Genomic DNA, 21,493 nt, shown 5'->3' on the forward strand with positions numbered 1-21,493 from the left:
GCACAGCGGGAGCCGGGCAAGCAGGCGCAGGACGGAGCTTGGGGAAGCTCTTGGCTGTGCGGACGGGACCTGCTTGGCTGCCGTTGAGTGGGACACAAACTCGTCCTGGTGTTTGATGCTCTGCTGTGCCGTTTTGGTGGCGAGAGGACGAGCTCTAGTTACTCCAGTCTGCTCTCCGCAAGGGTCTGGTCTGGTCTGTTCCGCTTTTGAGATCGTGTAGCAGATATTTGGTGGGAACCACAGTCGGCAGCTCTCCTTGCGCAATGTGCGCTAGGTAAAACTGAGAGGGCGTGCTCGATAAAGGTGAAATTTGGTCCACGACTGCGGGTGACATGTAAAGGTGCAAGTAGAGCGTCAATCAGACCAAGAACAAGAGGGACACTTGAACCAGACAGACCAGACATTTGTTGAAGTCTGCGGTTTCAACAACGGAACTGACCTGTATGGGTGAGTTCTTCTTTGACATTAGCTGCAATGTATGGAGTACATGAACAGGCCATGCCGCTTTGAGCCTGGTATTATCTTTAGCGCTTCGGTTGTTCATGGCCTGTCCATCTCATTGACCCCATCTCCCGGCCTTCAATGTGAATTTGACTGCCCTTCGGCTGGCCCAACGTTGAACCACTGATCCCATCCCATCCCTCCAAGGCCAGACTCATCCACACCCAACTTTCCTCTCATGAAGGACATGAATGAGCCTGAACCCAATCCATTCCCAACAGGGCACACCATGACCCAATGACATGCGGCCTCTGTGAATTCGGGGTGGAGAGGGGCAGGCAAAAGAGGGGACCATTTGACCACTAAGAGCACTTCCATGTCCAAGTGTTGGAGGGGAAGCTTGAAGCTCTGGAAGATGGTTCATTCTTGCCGTTTGGTCACGGCAGTCTAATCCCGACATGGATGTGCCCAACTGGCAAGTACCTGTCATGTAAGGTGTCTCGTGCCAACAACTCTCTTGCACCAAAGTCCACCAGATGCCATGGATGCCATGGATACAAGACATCTGCGATACAACGCCGTGCCGTCTACCCAGTACTTTGAGTACAAATGAAACCTTCCGCTGTTCCATTATAGTACCCGCATCTTGTACAATAAACAGACCAGACAACTTTACAAGTCTCCGCATCACATGCTGCTTTGGCGATGCGCTCCGCTAGAGACTTGCCAGTTATCAGCAGAGCGCCCAAAAGCATTCTACAATCTAACCATTCCTACCCATCATGATCCAAGGGTTGCATTAGCACTATTGCATGTCCCCTCTTCTTGTAGCCTGCTGGATCTTTGCCCCGCAAAGATATACTCTGCGGCTAAGAAGTTTGTGAGCAATCACAACTTGCATCACCGCCTGTGGCTTTTGGGGCGCCTGTCGCCAGCCGTGTGGCCCCCAGACAGCTACAACTGTTCGACGTGTGTGTCTAGAACGAAGTGTCCTCATCCAGGCGTCGGGGAAGAGCTTTAGAAAAGAGGGAACATTACCGTATTGTCGGTTATAGAACCAAATGTATAGTCGCCATGCACCGATGCAATCCGATGGGGGGATGAAACAAACGGGCAGAACAAAAGAGGCGATCGACAGTGGAGATATACATCGAGTGGCTTCGGCTGAGAGGTGACAGAGCTTGTCGAATCAGACCGGCTTGATCTGCATAGGCGTGAAGACCAACTCCGAGAATTTAGGCATAACATTTTTCAGGGCGAAGGGTCAAAAGACTCAAAACACATGCAATCCCAAAGTAATAAGGGGGGAGGAAACACCTTCGACAGAAACTTCCAGATGTGAAATTTATTGTATTCTCCCGCAGGATTCGAGTATTTGTTTCGAATCATGTGGGAATCATGCCATCCTTTGGCCAGTCTGACGCGCTACGTAATACTGATGAATACAGCAAGATATCTCGCTGCTTCGGAATGACGATCCTGTATATGTGAGGTCGTCCAGCAGATGTCATCTTTCAATAGAGGACACCAGCAGTGCTCGGAATTGCCTTTGTCCGGCCCTTGCTCGAAAAGTAAGCCGGACCCGGATCGCCTTTATCGGAACCACAGTGTGAGTATTGTCTCATTCAAGTCCCAGAAGGTCCCGCCTCTACTGTCCCATTCGCTTGCTGCCCAGCATCCTCTGAGTCGGCAGCATCTATCGTTCGTGGCGTTTCATCTCCATGAAGGGTGGCGAGTCGTTGCTCTTCCTTCTTCTCTCGCAAAGCCTCAGTCTCGTATCGCAATTTGTCCAGGTTCCATGCGTCGTCGTCGTCTTCCTCGTCAGAGTCATCTTCGTCACGCCACTTGCCGCTCTCGAACAATGCACGACCAGTGTTCTCTTTGGCCTTTCGGAGCTGCTCTTCAGCAGCCTTCTTGTCAAGACGTTCCTTCTTCCACTTGGCAAAGGACTCTGGCGTGACGGGCGTAAGCGTGCCAGTAAGTTTGTGTCGCTCAGACTCCAAGAAGTCTTCGAGAGTGAGCGTCTTGAGTGGGGACTTATCCATGAGTGCTTTCTCTGCTGCCCTTTGTTCCTTTGTTTTCAAGACGAAACTAGAAGATATGCGGTCAGTGACATGGTGCTACGCATTTGCTTGTGTCATATGGAACTTACCCAGGAGGTAGAGCATGCCTATACATGCACTTGTCTCCGCCATTTGGACAGACCCAGAACCAGCCATACTTTCCATCCTCAATGGCCGAAATGAAGTATTTGCACACCTTTTCTGTCGTCGTTTGCTGGTTGCCTTTCTTGGACAGGACAACCTTTCGCAGCTGTTCTTCATCCCACTCGGCAGACGTTTCTTGCTTCTTCTTGTCTTCCTCTTCCTGCCCTCTCGTGTCTGCGTAGAGATTCTTCTTTTCAGTCTTTCGCTCGATGTTGGGGTCATGCGAGAATTTGCACTTTCGGCCCTTCTCACAGTCTCCCTTTTTGAAGAAAATACACAGAACCGTCTTGGGATCTACACCAAAAGGGATTTTTTGTATTTGGGCAGGACGGTTCAGAAGCAATGCCGCTTCCTTTTTAGCGTCCTCTGCTGCCTTCTTCTCCTTCTCTCGTTGAGCCTTCTCTGCTTGCTTCTTCTTTTCTTCAGGGCTTACACCATTCTTCAGATTGCTGGTCATCTGGGCAATCTGTTTCTTGGCAACAGCTCCTCTTTTATTCTTCATGCCAAAAGTCTTATCCTCGACCTGTTTGGTGGCCGAGGGCTTTTTGGCAGGGCCGCCTTTCTCGGCTTTCTTGGGTGGCATGGTGGCGGGGTCGATTAGATACGGAGTAAAGAGTCTTCGAGTGAAAAGATATTGAAATCGATAGGTATGTCGAAATCGATGCTTTTCAATCCAGGGTAGTTTCGTCCCTCGCGTTTAGGTGCTATGCAAGAAAGACTCCGGAACAGCACCTCGTTCCTCTTCGTCGAAAAATGGTGTCGTGACGTCGTGGGGAAAAAGAATCCTTCTGTGTCGTTTTGCCATCTTCAGTGGGTTGGCTTGGTTGGTGGATGAGATCAGTGAGGTCACGTGCATGACCCTCTTGCAGGGCCATTTCTCGTATTTTTAGTGGTCGTTCACCCCCCAAAGGTTAAGTTAGGTCTCCGTAGCGGTGCGGTCATTGGGCGTCACCCGCTGGCATGAAGCTGCCAACAGTGGGTTGGACATTGTTGCACCAGCCTTGCTGCTGACTGGACACTTGAATACGTACCACATACATTGGACAAACAGCTCCAGCTGTCCTTCTTGGTCACATCACCCTCGAGCACCTGATTCCTAGGATATCTCCCATTCTTACCACAACCTCTTCGGTAAGATCCTACGGCGCAACTTGGGTATGCTTGAATGGAACCTTAATTTACTGATCTACTGCTATTTAGCTATATACCGGCTGTCGACACCACCTTGTCGCATTCCCTACCACCCGCAATGATCTCCGATCGCGATCTCTTCAGCCTTGCTGTCTTCTTTGGAGCAGCATCTGTGCTGCTCATTGTGGCATATCACTTCCTCGAATCCAACGCCATTGTGAACAAAGTCGAGCATGCGAAATCGTCATGATTCCGCGAAAAGGAGAACTAAGCGAGGGCGAGGATTGAAGACTAGTACGCCAACAGATCCAGGAGACTGGGCTACTGTCAAAAAGCACAAGCACATCCAACCACAACAATGTCAACAAAGTGATGTTAAGATTTAGAACGAAGGGGATTGTATTTCTTTGCACCTGGCGTTGGGAAGAATTTGAGCGAGTTATGAGAACGGCCCATCCATCGCCGAACATTGAGCAATTTCACACTTATCGGTCGTTGTTCGGAGGCGTGCTTCCGACCGAAGCAGCTTTCAAGATAATTTAAGTCTTAGAAAATGGAACAATGCTTTGGCTGATACATGACAATCTTTGGTCCAGCGCAACTCCAATGCAACCATGGCCCGTGACCTCGATGCGCATTTGGGTTCTGAACCGACGCTCGACCGAAAACACTTGGGACCTGCTTCAATAAGTATTGTGAATACTGGTTTGCTGGATGCGACACTGAATCCAAGCAACTGAATGCGATATAACGCCTCAAACTCAACAGCTGCAACATGTGCGCCACGCCTGCCTTGTAATTTCTGATTGTGCTGTCTGAGGCAATCGTTATGCTTTGTTGCCACTGAACAAGTCATGTCGATTACGCATGTAACAAAGCCCAACCTCTTCGACTGCACATTATGGCTACATTTCTGAGTGCCGCAAATAGGTCCGAACGTGCTGTTTGAGACAATGAGTCGCACTCTGGTCATGGGTTGCATGAATACAGACAAGGCCGACCCAGCGGCAGACATGCATACCTCAGCATTGTCGGGCATTGATGGCTGATGTGATGCAAGGTGCGCGCGTTGATTGGCCAGTAGCTGCCCCCAAGCCCAAGTCCCTGCTTACGTTATGCACTCCTGCCGAACTCTGTCAAGCTGGCCGCTTTCTCCGAAGTTGACAGCAATCGCTGTAGTGCGCCTTCCCCCTCCGGACCTGGCGTGTTTGGCTCGATGACCCTGGTTGCCTGCCTCGTTGCCTCTCGTCCTCTCCCCTCGTTCTCCCTCGCGCAGACTCGCCTGCTTCCTCCTTCCTTCCTTCTTCTTCAACATCTTCAGGTTTCTCAACCACAACAGCTCTTGTCGCTACCAAAGTCGACAAGTCGCCTCCCCTTCTCCTTCTTCAAAATCGCGCGTCGTTTTGCTTGCGACTCGCTCTTCGCACTTGACCCAACTCATTTTGGTCTTGTCCCTTCGACCACAGTTCTTTCAGACCATTTTTGCGAAAACGCCTCATCGTTTGCGCCTTTACGATCTTTTAATAAGCGCACCAAAACACATCACTTGGTGAATTTTGCTTCGCCTCTTTGATCGGCCCTCACTGCCATCAAATTTGACCACTTCTACCTTTCAAACCGACCATCTTTCGACATTGCAGCCCTTCATCACCACTAGTCAAAATGTCTAGCAAGCTCGACAAGCCTCTTGACGACATCGTCTCGGCCAAGCGCCAGTCTGCCCGCAATCGTCGCTCCTCTCAGCGACGCTCTACCGGCCCCAAGGTCGCTGCCCCCGTTGGTGGCATTCAAAAGTCTTCCAAGCCGGCTCGCGGCTCGGCGGCCAAGCCCGTTCCTGCCAAAGCCGCTGCTGCCCATGGAGAGAGCAAAGTCATCGTCAGCAATCTGGTATGTGTGTTTCCATGCAAACAGAAGAAATCCTCCCAACACGTTACTGACCGTCTTGTTAGCCCAAGGACGTCTCGGAGCAGCAGATCAAGGTATGTTTCCGTTGAGGGCCTCATAGCCTCCGGACTTTGTTCGACGTTTCCTTCCTCGCCATACTCCTCTTTTGTAATTTCCGACGTCCATGCGTTCGTTTTTGAACGATGTGCCTCCTATGTCTGTGACATAGCACACCGAACGCCCGAGTCTCCTTCCTAGTCGCTTGAGGCATCTGAAATAAGGTGTATCGCGTTGGAAGTTGAGAGCAGCATCTCGCGATGTACTCGCCACATGCCTGGTCAGCATTGTGAAAGGAGTAAAGCGATGATTTGTAAATGCTGCGGCAACAAGTTCGAGACGCACAAATTTTCGGTGGTTCACTCCATCAACCCAAGCGATGCGATCATCGCCCCAGTTCGACGCAATCGAGTATAGCAGTGAGCCGATGCCATGGCGGTCACAAGAGTCATTTGAAAGAGTGACGAGTTGTCGCTACATGGAAGAGGGAGGCTCTGACATGGTCGTCAACGTTGTTGTACAGCATGTGTTCAATTTGGGTCAGAAAAATGCTGCAACGACTAGATCATTGCCATTTTGTACAGTTACAATACGGCCGTTCATATCTCGACCTTGAGACTACCCAAAGCTAGTGTTGGTGTGATTGCCAATTAGCGAGCTTGTTACTGTCTTATCGAGATGTGATGATGTCTAGTTCTGAGAATGCACTAGATATCAAAACCGGCATTTGCGGCTCACTGCTTTGCTCATTCGTCAACTGCTGTAATTCTCTGCAATTACATTAAAAGCGGCTTCCTTCTTGCGACCAATATGTGTTGGACAGAACCGGACTCGGACTCGAGAAGATGGACACTGGAATTTCGACTATCGATACACTGACACGCCCCCTTCGCTAGGAATACTTTATCCAAGCCGTTGGACCCATCAAGAGAATCGATCTCGTCTACGGCCCCAATTCCGTCAGCCGCGGCATTGCCAATGTCACTTTCCACAAGGCTGACGGCGCCAGCAAGGCTTTTCAGAAGCTGAATGGCCTTCTTGTCGATAACCGACCCATCAAGGTTAGCACCAGGCAGCGTTTGGTGAGATGAAATCGTAATCCTGACAAATGTAAACAGATCGAAATTGTAGTCGGCGCTGCTCAGGCTGACAAGGTCATGCCACCCGTTAAGTCCTTGGCCGACCGAGCTACGTAAGACATGCCCTTGCTTGTCCAAACATTCTTAAAACATGAGCTAATCGAGCGTTTAGTCAACCCAAGGCTCAGCCCAAGTCGGCTGCTTCCGGCAAGGGTGCCACCGGCGGAGTTGGCAAGGCTGGTAATGCCAAGGCAGCCAACAAGAAGCGCCGTGGCCGAAGTGCCCGTCCTGCTAAGAAGACGGCCGAGGAATTGGATTCCGAGATGACGGACTACTTCAAGAACAACCCCGATGGTGCGGCCGCCGGAGCTGGCAGCGGTGCTGCCCCTGCTGGTGGTGCTGGGGATGCTCCCATGGAAGATGAGATTATGGTATGTCGAAGACCGCCACGAAATTGTTACCAAGCAGAAGACTAACTGGAATGTAGTAATTTTTGTAACTTGACACAATAAGGAAGAATGGAACGTGGATTCAGTTTGCCTATAATACCCAATAAATACCAAAAAACTGTCTTTACCAGCGCGTGCAGATGCAGAGGTGAACGCCGTTGGAGGTGTAGGGGACACGTTAGCGTATCTCTGCAGGATGAAGGCGGCTGGGGTCTACAGTATTTCCCTTGCTCTCTCTCGTTTTCTCTCTGTCTCTTTGTGCTAGAGGCCTGGTGCCGGCGGAGGAGGATGGACAGTAAAGTGAGACTAATAGAAAGCCACTATAAATATACACGGCAGATAGCCAAGAATGACATCCAAGGCAGAACAACAACAATGTCCCAAATCTATTAGTGAGCCCCAATTTTCCGTGTTGTAATTCCATGTACATTGTGCAGTGCCATGAAGTAAGGCACAAGTCCACATGCACATGCTTGAACGCGTATGTATGTGACTGGTCTGGTTTGTTTGCGAAATCTCAGTCCAAGGTCAAGGTAGTAGACGGTACCGAATCCGACGGCGACCCTTCCCCGCGTTCCCTCCTCCCAGAGACATGCACATTCAAATCCAGCAAACTCATAGACGGACAAACATATGGCTCATCAGCAGGCCAGGCTGTGATACAAGCGCCGCTAACAGCTGCCGCCGCCGCATCAAGAGAGGTATAAATCGTAGCAGGCATTTTCGCAAAGAAGTTCTTTTGAGAGAGAAAGAAAGGATTCGTGTGATTTAGTTTAGAGTAAAACAAAGGGCGCGGAAGCGATATTAATATACTAGAGTGTATTCTGATTATGGCGCGGGAGCAGGATGCACGAGCCGCCGAACGCGCAGGGAGTACAGGCAGATCCGGGTGTTTGGGTCGGTGGGGTGTATCGTATTACCTTGCTGGCCAAGGAATTGACGGGGGGAAAGACATGCGGCTTCTGAGGGTTTCTGATGGTTTGGGATATCGGGATTATTTGCGGCTTTTTGGGGGGGATAATGGGCAAGGGGGTTGTTTGTATTTGTGCTTGTATTAGTAGATGTGGGAACCAACATGTAACACTGACACAAGAATCTGGCCAAACACAGGTGGTATCGTTTTTGGAAATTTTTCCCATAATTAATTCCTTGGTCAATATTTCTCGTATCGGTTATTGCTAAGCTTTCTGTTGGGGTAACGTTGCCCCCTAGGCAAGCTTGACCATTTCGATTTAAGCAATAAAGTAGTGTCTTTTTTACTCCTTCTTGGCAGCGGCAGCCTCCTCGCCCTCCAGCGCGGGCATGTCATCGTCGTCATCGTCGTCGCTGTCCTCTCCTTCAGCTTCCTCACCTCCCTCGCCACCCATTGCGCTTAGGTCGGGCATGCCTCCTGCGCCACCGAGCTGGGAGAAGTCGATGCCACCAAAGTCACCTAGGGGTAGAGTATGTCAGCAAAAATAGATCCATTGGAAAATGTTGTACAAAGGTGTTGGGTGTTGGCCATGGCATTCGTGCCATGGACAAGAGTGTATCATGACGTACCGCCCATTCCTGGCATACCACCTGCATGATTCGTTAGCCGTGACGTTTCTTTGCAAGTGCCATAAGCCGTGCTTGTTGGGCAATAAGCTTAAATTTAGCGTGAATATTGAAACTTACCCATGCCACCAAACTGCGAGAAGTCCTCCTCGGCAGCCTCGTTCTGGTCTTCCTCATCAACCCACTTGTCAAAGTTGGTCTTGAGGAAGTGGTATCTCTTGTCTTCCTTGAGAAGTCGGTCCCAGAACTTCTCGCTGCGTTCCTTCTTCTCAATCTTCATCTCAATGTTCTTGTCGGTGTGCTTGATGATGCTCGCTTCGGGGTCCACCTCGGCAAAGAATTGAAGCTCGAGATGGTACTTGCGCTTCAGGGTGGTGGAGGTGCCGGAGAAGGTCAAGCTGTCTGGCTTAAGGTCGAGCTTGAGGTCCTCCTTGGGTACATCAGGGACATTGATGATCAAGGAGATGTAGTTGTTGGGGTCTTCCGCGGACTGAGGGGAGCGCTGTGCCCACAGAACTATCAGGAGGGAGAGTCAGCATGGTGGCTCGTTTCGTTTGGTCTATGCATATATTGCACGGGGAAGCAGCCATCTCTGCGTGAGCAGTGCGCCGAATAGCAGGTGCATGCTCAGGAGACGAGGGCGCTCGTGTAGACTGTGTGAGGGTTCACGAACCTTCGGGAGTGGCAGTTTCGGCCATGGTGAAGGGTGACGAAGATGGTACGGGTGAGACTCGAACAGTGAGCGAGCAAAGCGGGGTGCGGAGAGAAGAGAGCGAGAGTCTCGTTGAAACTAAGTCGTCAAGCAATTGCGGGTTAGCAAGGCAAGAGGCAGCTTGGAAAATGAGGAAAGTTTGGGTTGGGAGTAGAATGCGAACCGGAAGCACGTAAAATAGAAAGTGGGGGGAAGAGGTTGAAAGTTGAAGCTTGAAAGCGAGGCTGCGTTGACGATGTGCGTTTGTGTGTGCGTGTGGGCGTGCGTGTGTGTGGGTGGGTGGGTGGACTGAACAGACCAGAACAGAGCAGCAAGCAAACAAGCAGCAGAGGACCAAGCACAGCCAGCCAGCCAGCCTTTTCTTTGTACGTATGGAAGGGTCTAGTCTAGTCCTGTCCGGTCTGGCGGTTGCGGCTCGTGGCTCGTTGGACTGGAGCTCCCAAATGGAAGGCTTCAGAAGGGTGAGGAAAGCTTCAGTTGCGCAAGTGGGCGACACAAGTGGCTCCGGGCCCTTGAAGGGTGGGTCCTTTGGTGGGCTTACGGGTCAGATAGTGGCCTTGGGAGGGAGGCTTATGAATGGCCAGCCAACCTTGTCATTGAAAGCCCATTGGCAACATTGAAATCTGGTGCAAACGGAGCTTGTCCGCCTTTCGGCTTCCTCTCCGGACTGGACAACGCTCGGTAGGAGATGCAAGGCGGCAAGTGCCACCCACTGGCGACAGCCAGAGATCGCAGGCAGCACTTAAGGCAGGTGAGGGGGCCAAGGGCGCCAGTGCCACTGACAAGGCTGACTCTCAACTCAGCTCTGGACTGATGAGTTCTGGTACTTTAGTCTTCACACAACCTGGGGGTTTTCCTTTGTCACTTTTTCATGGGTCTAACAAACTGCCTGTCTTCACAAGTTTAATCCAAAAATAGCAGACCAAGTCTTTCTTCCCTGCGTACGCCAGTCCTTGCACAACATCAGTCTCTTTATGCCTTTTCTTCAACAATTGAACGGCATGCCATTTTTGATACTTTTCACCCGTCAACAACGGCTCTCTTGTACTCAAAGACGCACTCACACAACAAAGAGTCATCCTTTCCTTCACAACTCGCACAAAGCGTAGCACCTTGCTCCAATCTGACTGACTATTGGCTACAGCTTTGATCTGACATTGTCGAGGCCACGATCTCTAACACCCTGGCGAGTTAAACGCAAGTTACCCAGTAGGATCTGGAGAACACTGGGGCCGGAGCACTTTTCATTCAAGGCGCAAGATACGGCCCAGGTCGGCACGGAGCCTAGCGGTAGTACAAGGCCATGGCATGTATCAACGCCACCCCAAATTTGTTGTTCGTGTCCTCATATCAGGAATGCACTTCAATATCATGAACATCAGTTTCGAATCACCTTGCTGAGCAGATAGATATAATGCCGTGGTGCTATCTCATGGCATCCAGTCCCCAGAGATTTGCAGATTGTTCGAAGGGAAACTTCACAGCATCCAGAGGACCATCCCTGATGCCATGCCAATGGTAGATTGTGGCTGGTTCCCGGCTCAACTGACATCAGCAACGATTCAATTGGATGCCACTATTTACGTCTGAAGACACGTTCAGGATGCCTTAGCCCAGAGCCTGGACTAAGACGTGAACCACTACCGTCTTCCTGGATTCGTTGCCCGACGTGGTGGACAGCACGGGGATTCTATCTAATGACGAGAGGCTTAGCCAATCCCAGTGTCGCGATCCTTTGTGCATCAATTTATGGGTTCCGCGGAGTCGAGAGCCCTCATCTCCGGACTCGGCAGCTCTTCGTAAGTCTGTGATGAAGAAGTCACTGCCAAAGATGTGTTGCCCAGCATGTCTAACGCGGTGGGATCGGCCATTCGCAGCAATTGCTCATTCAACCAGGGACAGGTACGGTAGGAAAGCCATTATACAACAGGCGAATTCAGCTTGGTGGAGCTGTTGCAATCGCATCAATATCCTATCTGACAACCTCAGCTGCAGCCTCTGTTTTACGCCGTCGAGTCTTCCGATTCCCTCTCCAGATAGCAAAGCCAAGCTGGGTACTCGAACAGAAAAACAACGCTTTCGAATTCATTGCATTTCGTTGGCGTAGTCTATAGTTTCATGAAACAGTGATACGCTGCGATCATTCTTCGAGTCCGGCAGTTGTTTTGTGTCATCATCTAGTCTCTTCCAGAGGCACAATGGGCTCCAGCATATGACCATCAGTGTGGTGATGCTGTCTCCGAGGTACGCAGTCAGAGCAGAGACGATACCTTTTGACACGTCAAATACCGCATGCATATAAAACTTGTCCTAATATCCCTGCAAAATCATGAAAAGTCATTGCGAAGCAATTTTGTGCAGATACGATCGAATGTAATGTCAGCTTACACTGCAGAGCGCTTGGTGTATTGTCATACAGGCACCTCCAAGACTATAAGATGTCAACTGGGTCCGAACTCTCCAGGAACATTCAATGTTGAAGCGCCAGCCTGACCCACCACCCACTTAGAACTTTAGAAACCGCCTCCACAACATTGACTGGCCAGTGACTAGTGACCACTTCAGCCTCGCCTCCATGTTCAATGTTCCTTGTTGGCACAACGTCACCGCCGTGTCCCACCGTCACCACCTCCACAACTACCCAGGCATCACAATAAACCTCAAGTGATTGAGTCCCCAACGAGAGCCACCTCGCCGAGAGACGACGTCGTGTCTTGACGTCCGCATTCACTCACCTCTCACCTACCCCTCGCTTCTCGGAATTCATAATTTCCCTCCTCCCCGCCAAGATCCATCGACCGTCCTCCATCATGGATACATTCAGAAACCTCTTCGCCAGGCCCGATCCCCAAGCACAGGTTCGTCTCCCTCATCCCCCAATCTCCATCCCACACCGATCCAAAACCACACTCACCAAACATACTAACCCGCCACACCACCCAGTTCCGCAAATGCAACGCCCTCATCCGCTCCAACATCCGCAAACTCGACCGCGACATCACCGCCAACAAGCAAAACGAAATCAAAATAAAAAACCTCATCCTCCAAGCCGACAAGCGCGCGCAGCGAGACCCCGCCCGCGCAAAGCAAGCCCAAAAGGAAGTCCGCGACTTTGCCCGCGAGCTCGTCCGCCAGCGCCGCGTGTCAGCCCGCGCAATCACCTCCAAAGCCCAGCTCAACTCGGTGCAGATGCAAGTCAACGAGGCGTTTGCGGTGCGCAAGATTGAGGGCTCCATACGCGCGAGTGTGGGCATCATGAAGGATCTGAATACCCTGATACGGCTGCCCGAGATGGCGGGCACGATGCGCCAGCTGAGCGAGGAGTTGATGAAGGCGGGTATCATAGAGGAGATGGTGGAGGATATACTGCCTGAGGATGGGGACATGTTGATGGAGGATGAGGGCGAGGTTGATAAGGTGCTGGGTGAGGTATTGAAGGGGAAGAAGGAGCCGAGTTTGCCGGTTGCGCCGGTGCCGGAGCCGCAGAAGGATGTGGAGGAGGAGGAGGAAGAAGAGGAGAATGCGGAGGCTATGATGGATCAGATGCGGAACCGGTTGGATGCGTTGAGGAGTTAGAGAGAGGTGGTGATGTTGGTATTTGGGGTTTTGGTTGTTTATATTGGAGGGCGTTTGGCGCGGGATATATAGGTTTTTCTTATGGGGCATACTGGCTTTGCATGACGATATGATATAGCCGGAATACATTGCATCTTGTGTTACTTGGATGTGTGTATGTGATGTTTGGTGTTGGATATAGCGCCATGGGTGTAGGCATCTCGAGGACATATAGTTCGGAGGGTGGAGGAGAATTACAGCAAAGCTCAAAGTTTACGCACATATTCACCATGTCGAATCCGTCACATTGGATATTCATGTGAAATTTCATGAATGAGTATTACTGATCTGATAGCTAACCGTGGTATCAATATATCAGCAGCTCATAATAGGTTGTCGAAGCATCAAATAGCTCCTCATGCTTCCCACTCCTCCACACAAAAGTTAAGATTCCACATCGCCATACGCGTTACCCCTAAGCTCAAGAACCAAGGCCTTCGAAATCAAGTACCCCGTTTACACTTCAAAGCATCTGGTTGCTGAGTCGGTGCCTCGTCCAGTTCGCCAAGGATCAAGTTTGCCGTCTTCTCAAAAGCACTAGCACGACGTTTTGTAGCAATTCTATCACAGCCAGCCCGGTCAGCATACTCACACACGGCAGCCGGAAGTTCCATAACACCACTTACATCAGGGCAAGATCTATTCCAGCATGCTTTAGCCGCCGCCCGGGTCTTGGCCCTACCGACGCATGTTTTAAAGGCGGCATTGCATACGTTGAAGCAGTCTGCGCACGATGTGCCGGTCCCCAAGGCGCCTACGACTATTCCACCGAGAACGGCTACAAGGGCGAGCGAGAGCTTCATGCTGAGGAGGGGTGAAAACGACGTTGGGGCAGGGAGTGTTTGGATGATATAGGGTCTGGTCGAGCGTGAAGGCAGTAGGATGTAAAGAGACGGGGCCTTTTTATATAGAGACTCTTCTGTGATGAGTGTTCACTTGATGAAACATATCTCTGCTGTATGGGGTGCTTGGTACGATATTTCGACTCTCAAGAAAGGCGGTGGATCATTCTCACTATTTGGGCCTGTATTGCAATGCTTTAAGGACAATTGTTTACACTCTTCATCTTTTTGCATTTACATGTCTCAACTTGTCTTGTAATTATCTGACAGACGGCACATGTTGGCCTGTTATAATGCCATATGGAAGGAATTGCCGACGAAGAGCTCGAAGTAGCTGACATGTCAAGGTGGCTTCTTCGCTTATGTGCCTACACTTGTGCTGTCCACCATAAATTTCTTGCAACATACCTCGTAGTTACGGTAATGCCACCAGTCCATACCATTGTCCAGCAGTGTCGCCAGTCAGGGATTGTAACCAACCTAATGTCCGGCCCTTTTTGACCAGCCCGTCGTCATAACCCCCTCCAGTAGAGTTGGCACTGCTTACCCTAATAGTACTCTGTAAGAATCATAGATCCTGCATGTCCAAGACTTAACCTATGAGAGGGAAATGCCTCGTGGGAGACAATGTCGCAGAAAACAGTGCAGCATGATGCGTGTCTGTGATTGAAGCATCGCCGACGTGCCGTGACGGGCAACCGTTTCAAAACATGGCGGTGATTCTGGGAGCTGAAATTGACGGGGCGGTCTTACGTTGCATCCTGGAGAAACTTGACGTGGTTTGACCTTCTTGATATCGAGGATGTGTGCTATTGGGTGTTTGGTGGTGAACATGGTCGGTACCATTCAATTTGCCGTCTTTGAAGACGTTGGGATAGTTGTGAGGGCGAGGAATTTTTGACCAAATTTGGCTGTGGATTAGATTGAAGTGCTGTCATATGTATGTGTCTATCACCACAAGGCATGTTTCCACTGAGATAGAGAATCGCACCGGGAGCAACGCACGATACAACACAAGACTGATTCTCATGACATTGTATCCGCCCTTGCGGTACTGCATGACACGCCCGTCAACCACAGGACAAGAATATTCAACAGGTAAATAGCTACATATGTACCTTTTCAGCAACAGATACCCTATATCCATATCAATATCAATAGTGGCCTGATAGGACATGGACTTGATGCCGCTTCGTTGGGACTCTGGAAGTACAAATCTACCCTGTAGACAATACAAGTCTCAGTTCTGAGCCTACCTCGCAATGTTCATTGATTGCGTAGATTTAAACCCTATAGGTTTATCCCGTATATTCCCAATGAAAGTGGCCCATATGAAGCTTCTTTCTCTCATTGTATCTCGTATTGCTGATGACATCGGTTCATGCAAGCTTCTTTTCCCTTTCCTCTGTGGCGCGGGGCATGAGATGCTTAACACCACCACACGCTATTATGACGGGTGTATTCACTACAATTCACGCAAGACTATTGAATCAATATGACAGAATAACAAATACACAATATAACAAAACACTCAATGGGGAAGCCACTATCCTCAAACAACCACCAGGTGGCAGCATCTCAAACTGCTCACCCCCAGGTATTTGTCAAACCACCAACAATACCGCAAGCCTCCCCATCCGAGTCATCACTCATCACCCAGCAAACTTCTGCAACGCACGCGTCCAAGCAACAATACTCACACAAAAGGACATGGACTTGACAAGTACAGGCCACCAACCACACAATCCACGTAATATCGCATACGGACCTGTGCCCTCCGCCATGGACCGTGCGTACTCGCGGACGGACATCCAATCTCGCCTGTTGGGGTATTGCACGTGTGAAATAGACTTATCTTGCTGCGGTGTCACAGACAATGGATGTCTTGAGTAAACAACCCACGACCGCGACCAATTCATGTGTTCCCTTCCGTAGGGTTATCACATTTCATTGTTCTATTCACGTGGGCTGGGTGCGAGCAGGTATCCACGATCTGGCATTTACTCCGTATTGTGGATAGATTCAATCAATGCCGTGCCGTGCCTTATTCGAAAAGCAAGTGACATATTCAACTCAGCTCTGCGCTTGGTCCAAGGAGCACTGTCGATCTCTCCCAAATACCGTGGAGGACACGATGCTCCTTATTAGACAGCTATTCAGCCATACACCAGGCGGTACGGCCCGTGTCAAAAATGTAGATGTACTTTTTAAGGGCAAAAAAGAAGAGGCATCTCAAGCCAAAAATCACGGCAGGCGGCGTGCGAAGACTTTCGGGCTTCACAAAGCAGGAAACATCAAAGTACGGAGTAGTGGTGGTAGTGATCCGCCAGCCATCCATCCAGCCATCCAGCCACAGTGATACATATTTCCTCCGGCCTTTCCTCCGGATCGTATCTTCGACGCCTAACACAGTTAATTGGTGACTCCAATGGGAACGCTCGTTGAGGAATTCCCGGCGTCTTGGAGTGTAGGGGTCAACCGGCATGCTGGTTCTTTGCCCCCCGGCGGGTTGATAGGGAAATTACAGAGCATAGTTCTGGTAGACCACTTTGAACCACGGATGGACGGATGGGTTGATTTGGAACCACCGGGGAACCTTGCCGCCATGACTAACAGTCCGTTTCTATTCTTCTTCCTGGCGAAACAAGCACGGGTAATTGTTGTGCTCCGCAATACTTCATTATTCCATGAGACATCACACACCCTGCCCCTGATGAGGACCATTTAATGAGCAAAACGTTGTTGGTTAGGTTCGTCATAGCAGGGTAAGTGCTCCGCAGACGTACAGTGCTGTAAACTAGTCAGGGAGACCAAGTCGGTGTTGATTGACGCCAGACAGGGTACTTCCGTTCTCCCCGGAGCAAGCACACATCCCACGAATTTGGAAAGCAGCAAACTGCAGGCGTTTTCGCAAAACGAGGCAACAAGGGTAGTAGCCTGGCGCTTGGGACGGGCAGAATATTTGGGACGCAGGGTTTGAACGCCAGCCGGAGATGCTAGTGTCCCATACAAAGAAAATAACACACAAACTTATGGAGTACACACTCCATGGGGTAAAATTGTTGTTGTGCCTGGCAACAAAGCAAGAAGCAGGCGGCGTATGTATGTACATACATAACTACGGCGCTCCACTCCGTACTAAGCCAAAGACTGTCTGCACCCGACTTCTTGGTTATTGTGGCGGCGGGCAACGGCTGATACGATGCCATCTGGGGACGGGACGAGACGAGACGCGATGAGACGCCAACGCTGGGATCTAGGAAGTTCGAGTTTGACGCCATGGCAAACCACCGAGGTAACACATCTCGGGTAAAGAGAAAACTTTGCGCCGCTCCTAATCGTGATGTTGGCGGTGTCCGTCAACAGGTAGCAATGTGCATACGGAGTAGGCAGGTGTGCGCTGGCAAGATTGCAATTTTGAGTGTCAAAGTTGCCAGAAACGAAGACTCAATATGTATGAAACTGGCGGGTACAACATTGTCCGACTGACCGCTGTGCTGCTATCAGTTATTAGTTCACTGCATGCAAGTGATTACCCGACCTGTACCACATTGGGCCGGGTCACTGTTGTTCCTGGAGATGCATGCACACAGAAGCTTGCCGGCTGTCTGCCATCGACGAACCGACATATGCGCTGCTCTGCATTCCCATGTGGCCAATGTCATAAATCCTGGGTCTGATTTGTAAGGAGCATTTACTGTACTCCGTACTTGCAGACATGAAAACTTTTGTAAGTGTCAATTCGGTTCGGAGCCCCGTGGCCCACCCAACCGGTTGGGGATGAACAGGTTTGACGAACGGTTGAGTTGGGTTGGCTATGCCGGCCTCCATTCGGGGCCGACAGCTAGAGTATTCCGTAGTTTTTGGACCTCCATGTTTGAAACAAAACGAGGTCATTGAGTCAAGGGCTCGAGCCATCTCTTGAAACCGCACCCGGCTTCAGCCAATGGAGATGGTGGCGAGTATTGTGGTCTAGACAAGAGGATGATTTGAGTAAGTAGTGCTTTGCTTTCTCGACAGACCTTTGCCACCCAGATTGACTTAGCAGAACGCTTTGATGCATCGTGAATGAATCGCCTGTGCATGCCTTGGCGCACAATAGTCGACAGTGAGCGCAGATCAGTGAGTCTGTGACATTCATGTGCAGGTGGACGGTCGCTGCAAGCTGTTTGAGGGGATGGGGATGGGAATGGAGACGGGGAAGTAACAAGGGCGGGTGGCGCACCGGGCCGCATCCCGTTGGTTCCTTGATCTCTTCATGAGTCCATGGCGATCTGCGATTGGCTAAATAGGCCATCACTGGTTGTGACCGCTTCCTTGCAAACATTGTTATGTATGTGTGTGCATGCTCCCCGTCCTTGCTGAAGAAGCAAATTCCCCATCTTGCCCATCGCGTACCTGAATCGTCCGTCTGCCATTTACCTGAGAACGAAGCGGGGCCCATAGATTCGTCCATCTTTTTTTTCTTACTTGGTTTCAGCCTTCAAGTACAGGTAAAATTGGTAATTTCCAAGAAACCTTAGTTGGCCCCGCTGGCAACCGGAAACGACACAGAAACCTCGGGTAACTTGAACGAAGGGACCTGAACCTGGAGTACAGAGTAGAAACGTTCCATTGTGGATTGTCGGTCCCCAAATGGTCTGGCGGATCTGCCTCCCGCCTCGCCTCCCGCGCTGCTTCTCTTCCCTCAACCCGCTCGGACCGGTAATCAGTCTGGTGCAGTGGGGGCTGGCAGATATCGGCGGATGCCAATTACTCGTTGTGCCTCGATTTGCATTTGGTCAGAAGTCCTCTTGTCGTTGTCCTGTGTCAGTTGGGTTGGTGCATGGTCCAGGTCTTGACGGGACAGGCGGTCAAAAACCAGAGCTGAATAATGACATCCGGAGCTGACTTTTCGACAGCATCCGATCCTCTTCACATGTCCTATATCGTGTCAAGGAGTCAATCCCGCCGTTTGTTTTGTCAGACTGTGACGGTGCCATGCGCCCAGCTTGACGCAGCCCTTTTGCTTTGTCCCATACTCTCGTAAGCTCCCAGTAAAGCCAGTAACCGCCACTTGCCTCCCCAGAGGTCTGGGAAATGGAAGAGTCGGTGTTCTTCGAATGTTGGATGGCTCGACATGGTTCCTTCGTCAATGTGCCTCAGTCTGGAAAAATTATGACTCAACCTGAGATTTGGATTAGGGCAGATTCGCAGTCCGGCTGGTTTGGGGTAAAAAACGTGGTCAGACTCTGATCCGGCCGTAATGCATTGCGACACTGGCCTGACCAACTTACGCCCCCCTTGGCCTGTATCACGTACAGTACAGTAAGCTCACAAAATTCGGTTTCAACAATCAACAAAGCCTCAAGGGCTATTATTATGTCGTGGCCCGGATAGTAGCAGCCTAGCAAAGGCACAAAATCGGCCGTGTTTCCCTCGTGGCAAACACCACCAGTTTGGACTGTCAGCCCTGCGTCGCCGAAACCAGCTGTAGCAATGCAACCTTGACATGAGGTGCAGGTATCTCTTTGTCTCTCTGCTGCGTTGGGTGCAAAGAGGACCCGACGCACACCATAAACTTGCTTCTAATCCGGGCTTACTTTTGCAATGTCGGAGCATAATACCTATGAATAGAACAACGCGTCGCACAGTATCCAAGACGAACGAGTAGTGGTGCTGCTTCCTCCAAGCGCCGTAACATCGGTTGTAATTTTTAGGATTGGCAAAGGAGAAGAATACTCCATAGCAGCCTGTATGGTTGCTATCTCAAGTGATCCAACGCAAGGTGCAAGGCCCCCTTTCATTATGCGACTGCCCAAAGGTCGTAAATACGAACAGAGAATTGGCTGCTGGACCAAACTGTTCTTGGCCATAAAACATTTATGAGAGATCACGTCCAGGCCATACAGTACTCGTACATTGGTATAGGCTTTTGGCAACGCAATGTGGCAGCCTTTGGACCGCCGGGGATATGCTGTCGTTTGCTTGTCCCTGGGCCTTCAATCTGCTGCACGGCATTGGGGACGTTGATTACAGAGAGTCTTAGCCGGTGGCTCATCAGTTACGTGAACTGGTGCTGAATAGACCACGCAAGACGCATGTGGCATCTGTATTGTCAATGAAGGGAATCGCCCGCAAACTCTCCGAAGGTTCCATGTTGCTTGGATGTCGGCACAGCGATACTGTGCTGTATCCGGAAGCAATAAATAATCCCGCCAACCTAAATCAGCAGGCAGCCGGATAAACTTTCATGGGCGTTGGCCGGAAAGCGGGTCAATGGAGGATAATGAGTTGTGAATAGGCTCAATGGTGAAGCCTGAATGGGTGTCTTGGTGTGGCTGAGAAAGCCCTCACCATCCATCCTTCATTCGTTTTGACGGCAGCCTTCGGAGAATATTGTGTCAACATTTTCCATAACGGCGCAAATCATGCTTCATCCACCGGTGGGAGTGGCATAATGTTCGGCTCATCGCGTATTCTGTACTTTGTCGGACACAGAAAGGATGCACTCTTCCGAGCCATCGCCGTAGCCCACCGAAGCCACATAACGAAGGAATGTCGTCAACGGGCCGAGCACCATCTGCACTGTGTGTGTATTCTTGAGAGTGTCCATGTCGCGTTACCTGCTCCCTGCGATGGCTTTGGTGTTGAGACGGTGTTCCAGCTGCTCCTTTGGCTCCTTTAGTTCCTTTTGCTCTGTCGCAAGTTACCATCGGCCCGTGCTTGGTCCAGTCTCTAGATCTTGTTTTGCACCCATCTAGTCTTGACTCGTGCCCAGTCGATGAGCAGCATGCATGGTTATCCCACAGCCTGCGAGCTATCAGATTCCAACTGTAACACCACACAATCCTAATGTCTTGGTTGCTTTTTCTTTGACTGTTCATCTCAAACCGAACTCAAGTTGTGCCACAGTCCGATCGTTGCCAGCAAACATGGTAGCGTTCGAGGACATTGCTGCTGTCCAGCCCGACACTGCACCTCCGACGCCACGAAATGCCCGTCACCCCTCGATGTGGCAGACGGGGTCTTTGTTCTATTACTGTCCCACACCAACTTTGTGCTCTAAAAGCGGCTGGGGCAACAAAAACAATGATTGCGGAACAGGACAATACAACAAAGGTCAGATCGAGCGGCCGCTGCGCAATAAAAAGAACAATCTGCATCATATGCCCCAGCTTGTCCTAAATTGAATGATAATGTGGCATCAGGTTTCCAGGTGTACGGTTCAACTCATGGCTCAGGTTTGCCTTTCTGGTGTGCACATACAGTGCTTCCTCTTCATTTCGTAGCCCACCCCATGCGTACTATTGGGATGAAGGCTTACCCCGAAACGGGGCCAGTTCTTGGAGGCAAGACCCTGCTATCGATTTTTCCGTGTCTTTGCTTACCCCGGTCGGTTGCGGCCCCGGAAGCTAGGAAGCGGTCTGCCGTGGACGAGGGTAACAAATTTGTCGGTAACGAGAATGTGGGCAATTGAGCGAGATAAGAAAAAGCAACCACGCAGCGCGGCAACCCAAAGCAAGTTTTGGAATTATGTGTACCCAGCCAGTTGGCA

At 50.6% G+C, this 21,493-nt stretch overlaps 8 protein-coding genes across 8 annotated transcripts; 3 read left to right on the forward strand and 5 right to left on the reverse strand.

The window, feature by feature from the left end:
• Nucleotides 1-2,066: 2,066 nt before the first annotated feature.
• VFPPC_12967 (translation machinery-associated protein 46) lies at nt 2,067-3,231 on the reverse strand (the record flags this gene model as incomplete). Its single annotated transcript, XM_018290744.1, has 2 exons — nt 2,067-2,532; nt 2,594-3,231. The coding sequence occupies 2 exons, from the start codon at nt 3,229-3,231 to the stop codon at nt 2,067-2,069; spliced, it is 1,104 nt and encodes a 367-aa protein (XP_018149351.1).
• A 1,077-nt stretch (nt 3,232-4,308) lies between these two features.
• Nucleotides 4,309-4,752, reverse strand: VFPPC_18764 (hypothetical protein; the record flags this gene model as incomplete). Its single annotated transcript, XM_022430329.1, has 1 exon — nt 4,309-4,752. One exon carries the CDS (start codon nt 4,750-4,752, stop codon nt 4,309-4,311), a length of 444 nt encoding a protein of 147 aa, XP_022285927.1.
• A 689-nt stretch (nt 4,753-5,441) lies between these two features.
• VFPPC_12968 (RNA recognition motif domain-containing protein) lies at nt 5,442-7,289 on the forward strand (the record flags this gene model as incomplete). Its single annotated transcript, XM_018290745.1, has 6 exons — nt 5,442-5,666; nt 5,729-5,758; nt 6,617-6,781; nt 6,839-6,912; nt 6,972-7,230; nt 7,287-7,289. The coding sequence occupies 6 exons, from the start codon at nt 5,442-5,444 to the stop codon at nt 7,287-7,289; spliced, it is 756 nt and encodes a 251-aa protein (XP_018149352.1).
• Nucleotides 7,290-8,504: 1,215 nt separating this feature from the next.
• On the reverse strand, nt 8,505-9,485 carry VFPPC_15278 (protein wos2; the record flags this gene model as incomplete). Its single annotated transcript, XM_018293031.1, has 4 exons — nt 8,505-8,680; nt 8,791-8,811; nt 8,908-9,303; nt 9,461-9,485. The coding sequence occupies 4 exons, from the start codon at nt 9,483-9,485 to the stop codon at nt 8,505-8,507; spliced, it is 618 nt and encodes a 205-aa protein (XP_018149353.1).
• A 2,824-nt stretch (nt 9,486-12,309) lies between these two features.
• VFPPC_01024 (vacuolar protein-sorting-associated protein) lies at nt 12,310-13,075 on the forward strand (the record flags this gene model as incomplete). The annotated part of the gene is made up of 2 exons (XM_018280927.1): nt 12,310-12,357; nt 12,443-13,075. 2 exons carry the CDS (start codon nt 12,310-12,312, stop codon nt 13,073-13,075), a joined length of 681 nt encoding a protein of 226 aa, XP_018149354.1.
• Nucleotides 13,076-13,387: 312 nt separating this feature from the next.
• VFPPC_01025 (hypothetical protein) lies at nt 13,388-13,969 on the forward strand (the record flags this gene model as incomplete). The annotated part of the gene is made up of 2 exons (XM_022428199.1): nt 13,388-13,547; nt 13,599-13,969. 2 exons carry the CDS (start codon nt 13,388-13,390, stop codon nt 13,967-13,969), a joined length of 531 nt encoding a protein of 176 aa, XP_022284710.1.
• A 2,399-nt stretch (nt 13,970-16,368) lies between these two features.
• VFPPC_15279 (hypothetical protein) lies at nt 16,369-16,680 on the reverse strand (the record flags this gene model as incomplete). The annotated part of the gene is made up of 1 exon (XM_018293032.1): nt 16,369-16,680. One exon carries the CDS (start codon nt 16,678-16,680, stop codon nt 16,369-16,371), a length of 312 nt encoding a protein of 103 aa, XP_018149356.1.
• A 3,659-nt stretch (nt 16,681-20,339) lies between these two features.
• VFPPC_18763 (hypothetical protein) lies at nt 20,340-20,822 on the reverse strand (the record flags this gene model as incomplete). The annotated part of the gene is made up of 1 exon (XM_022430328.1): nt 20,340-20,822. One exon carries the CDS (start codon nt 20,820-20,822, stop codon nt 20,340-20,342), a length of 483 nt encoding a protein of 160 aa, XP_022285928.1.
• Nucleotides 20,823-21,493: the final 671 nt, after the last annotated feature.

Source organism: Pochonia chlamydosporia, chromosome 1 (genome assembly GCF_001653235.2).
Source record: "Pochonia chlamydosporia 170 chromosome 1, whole genome shotgun sequence".
NCBI classification, from domain to species: Eukaryota; Fungi; Ascomycota; class Sordariomycetes; order Hypocreales; family Clavicipitaceae; genus Pochonia; species Pochonia chlamydosporia.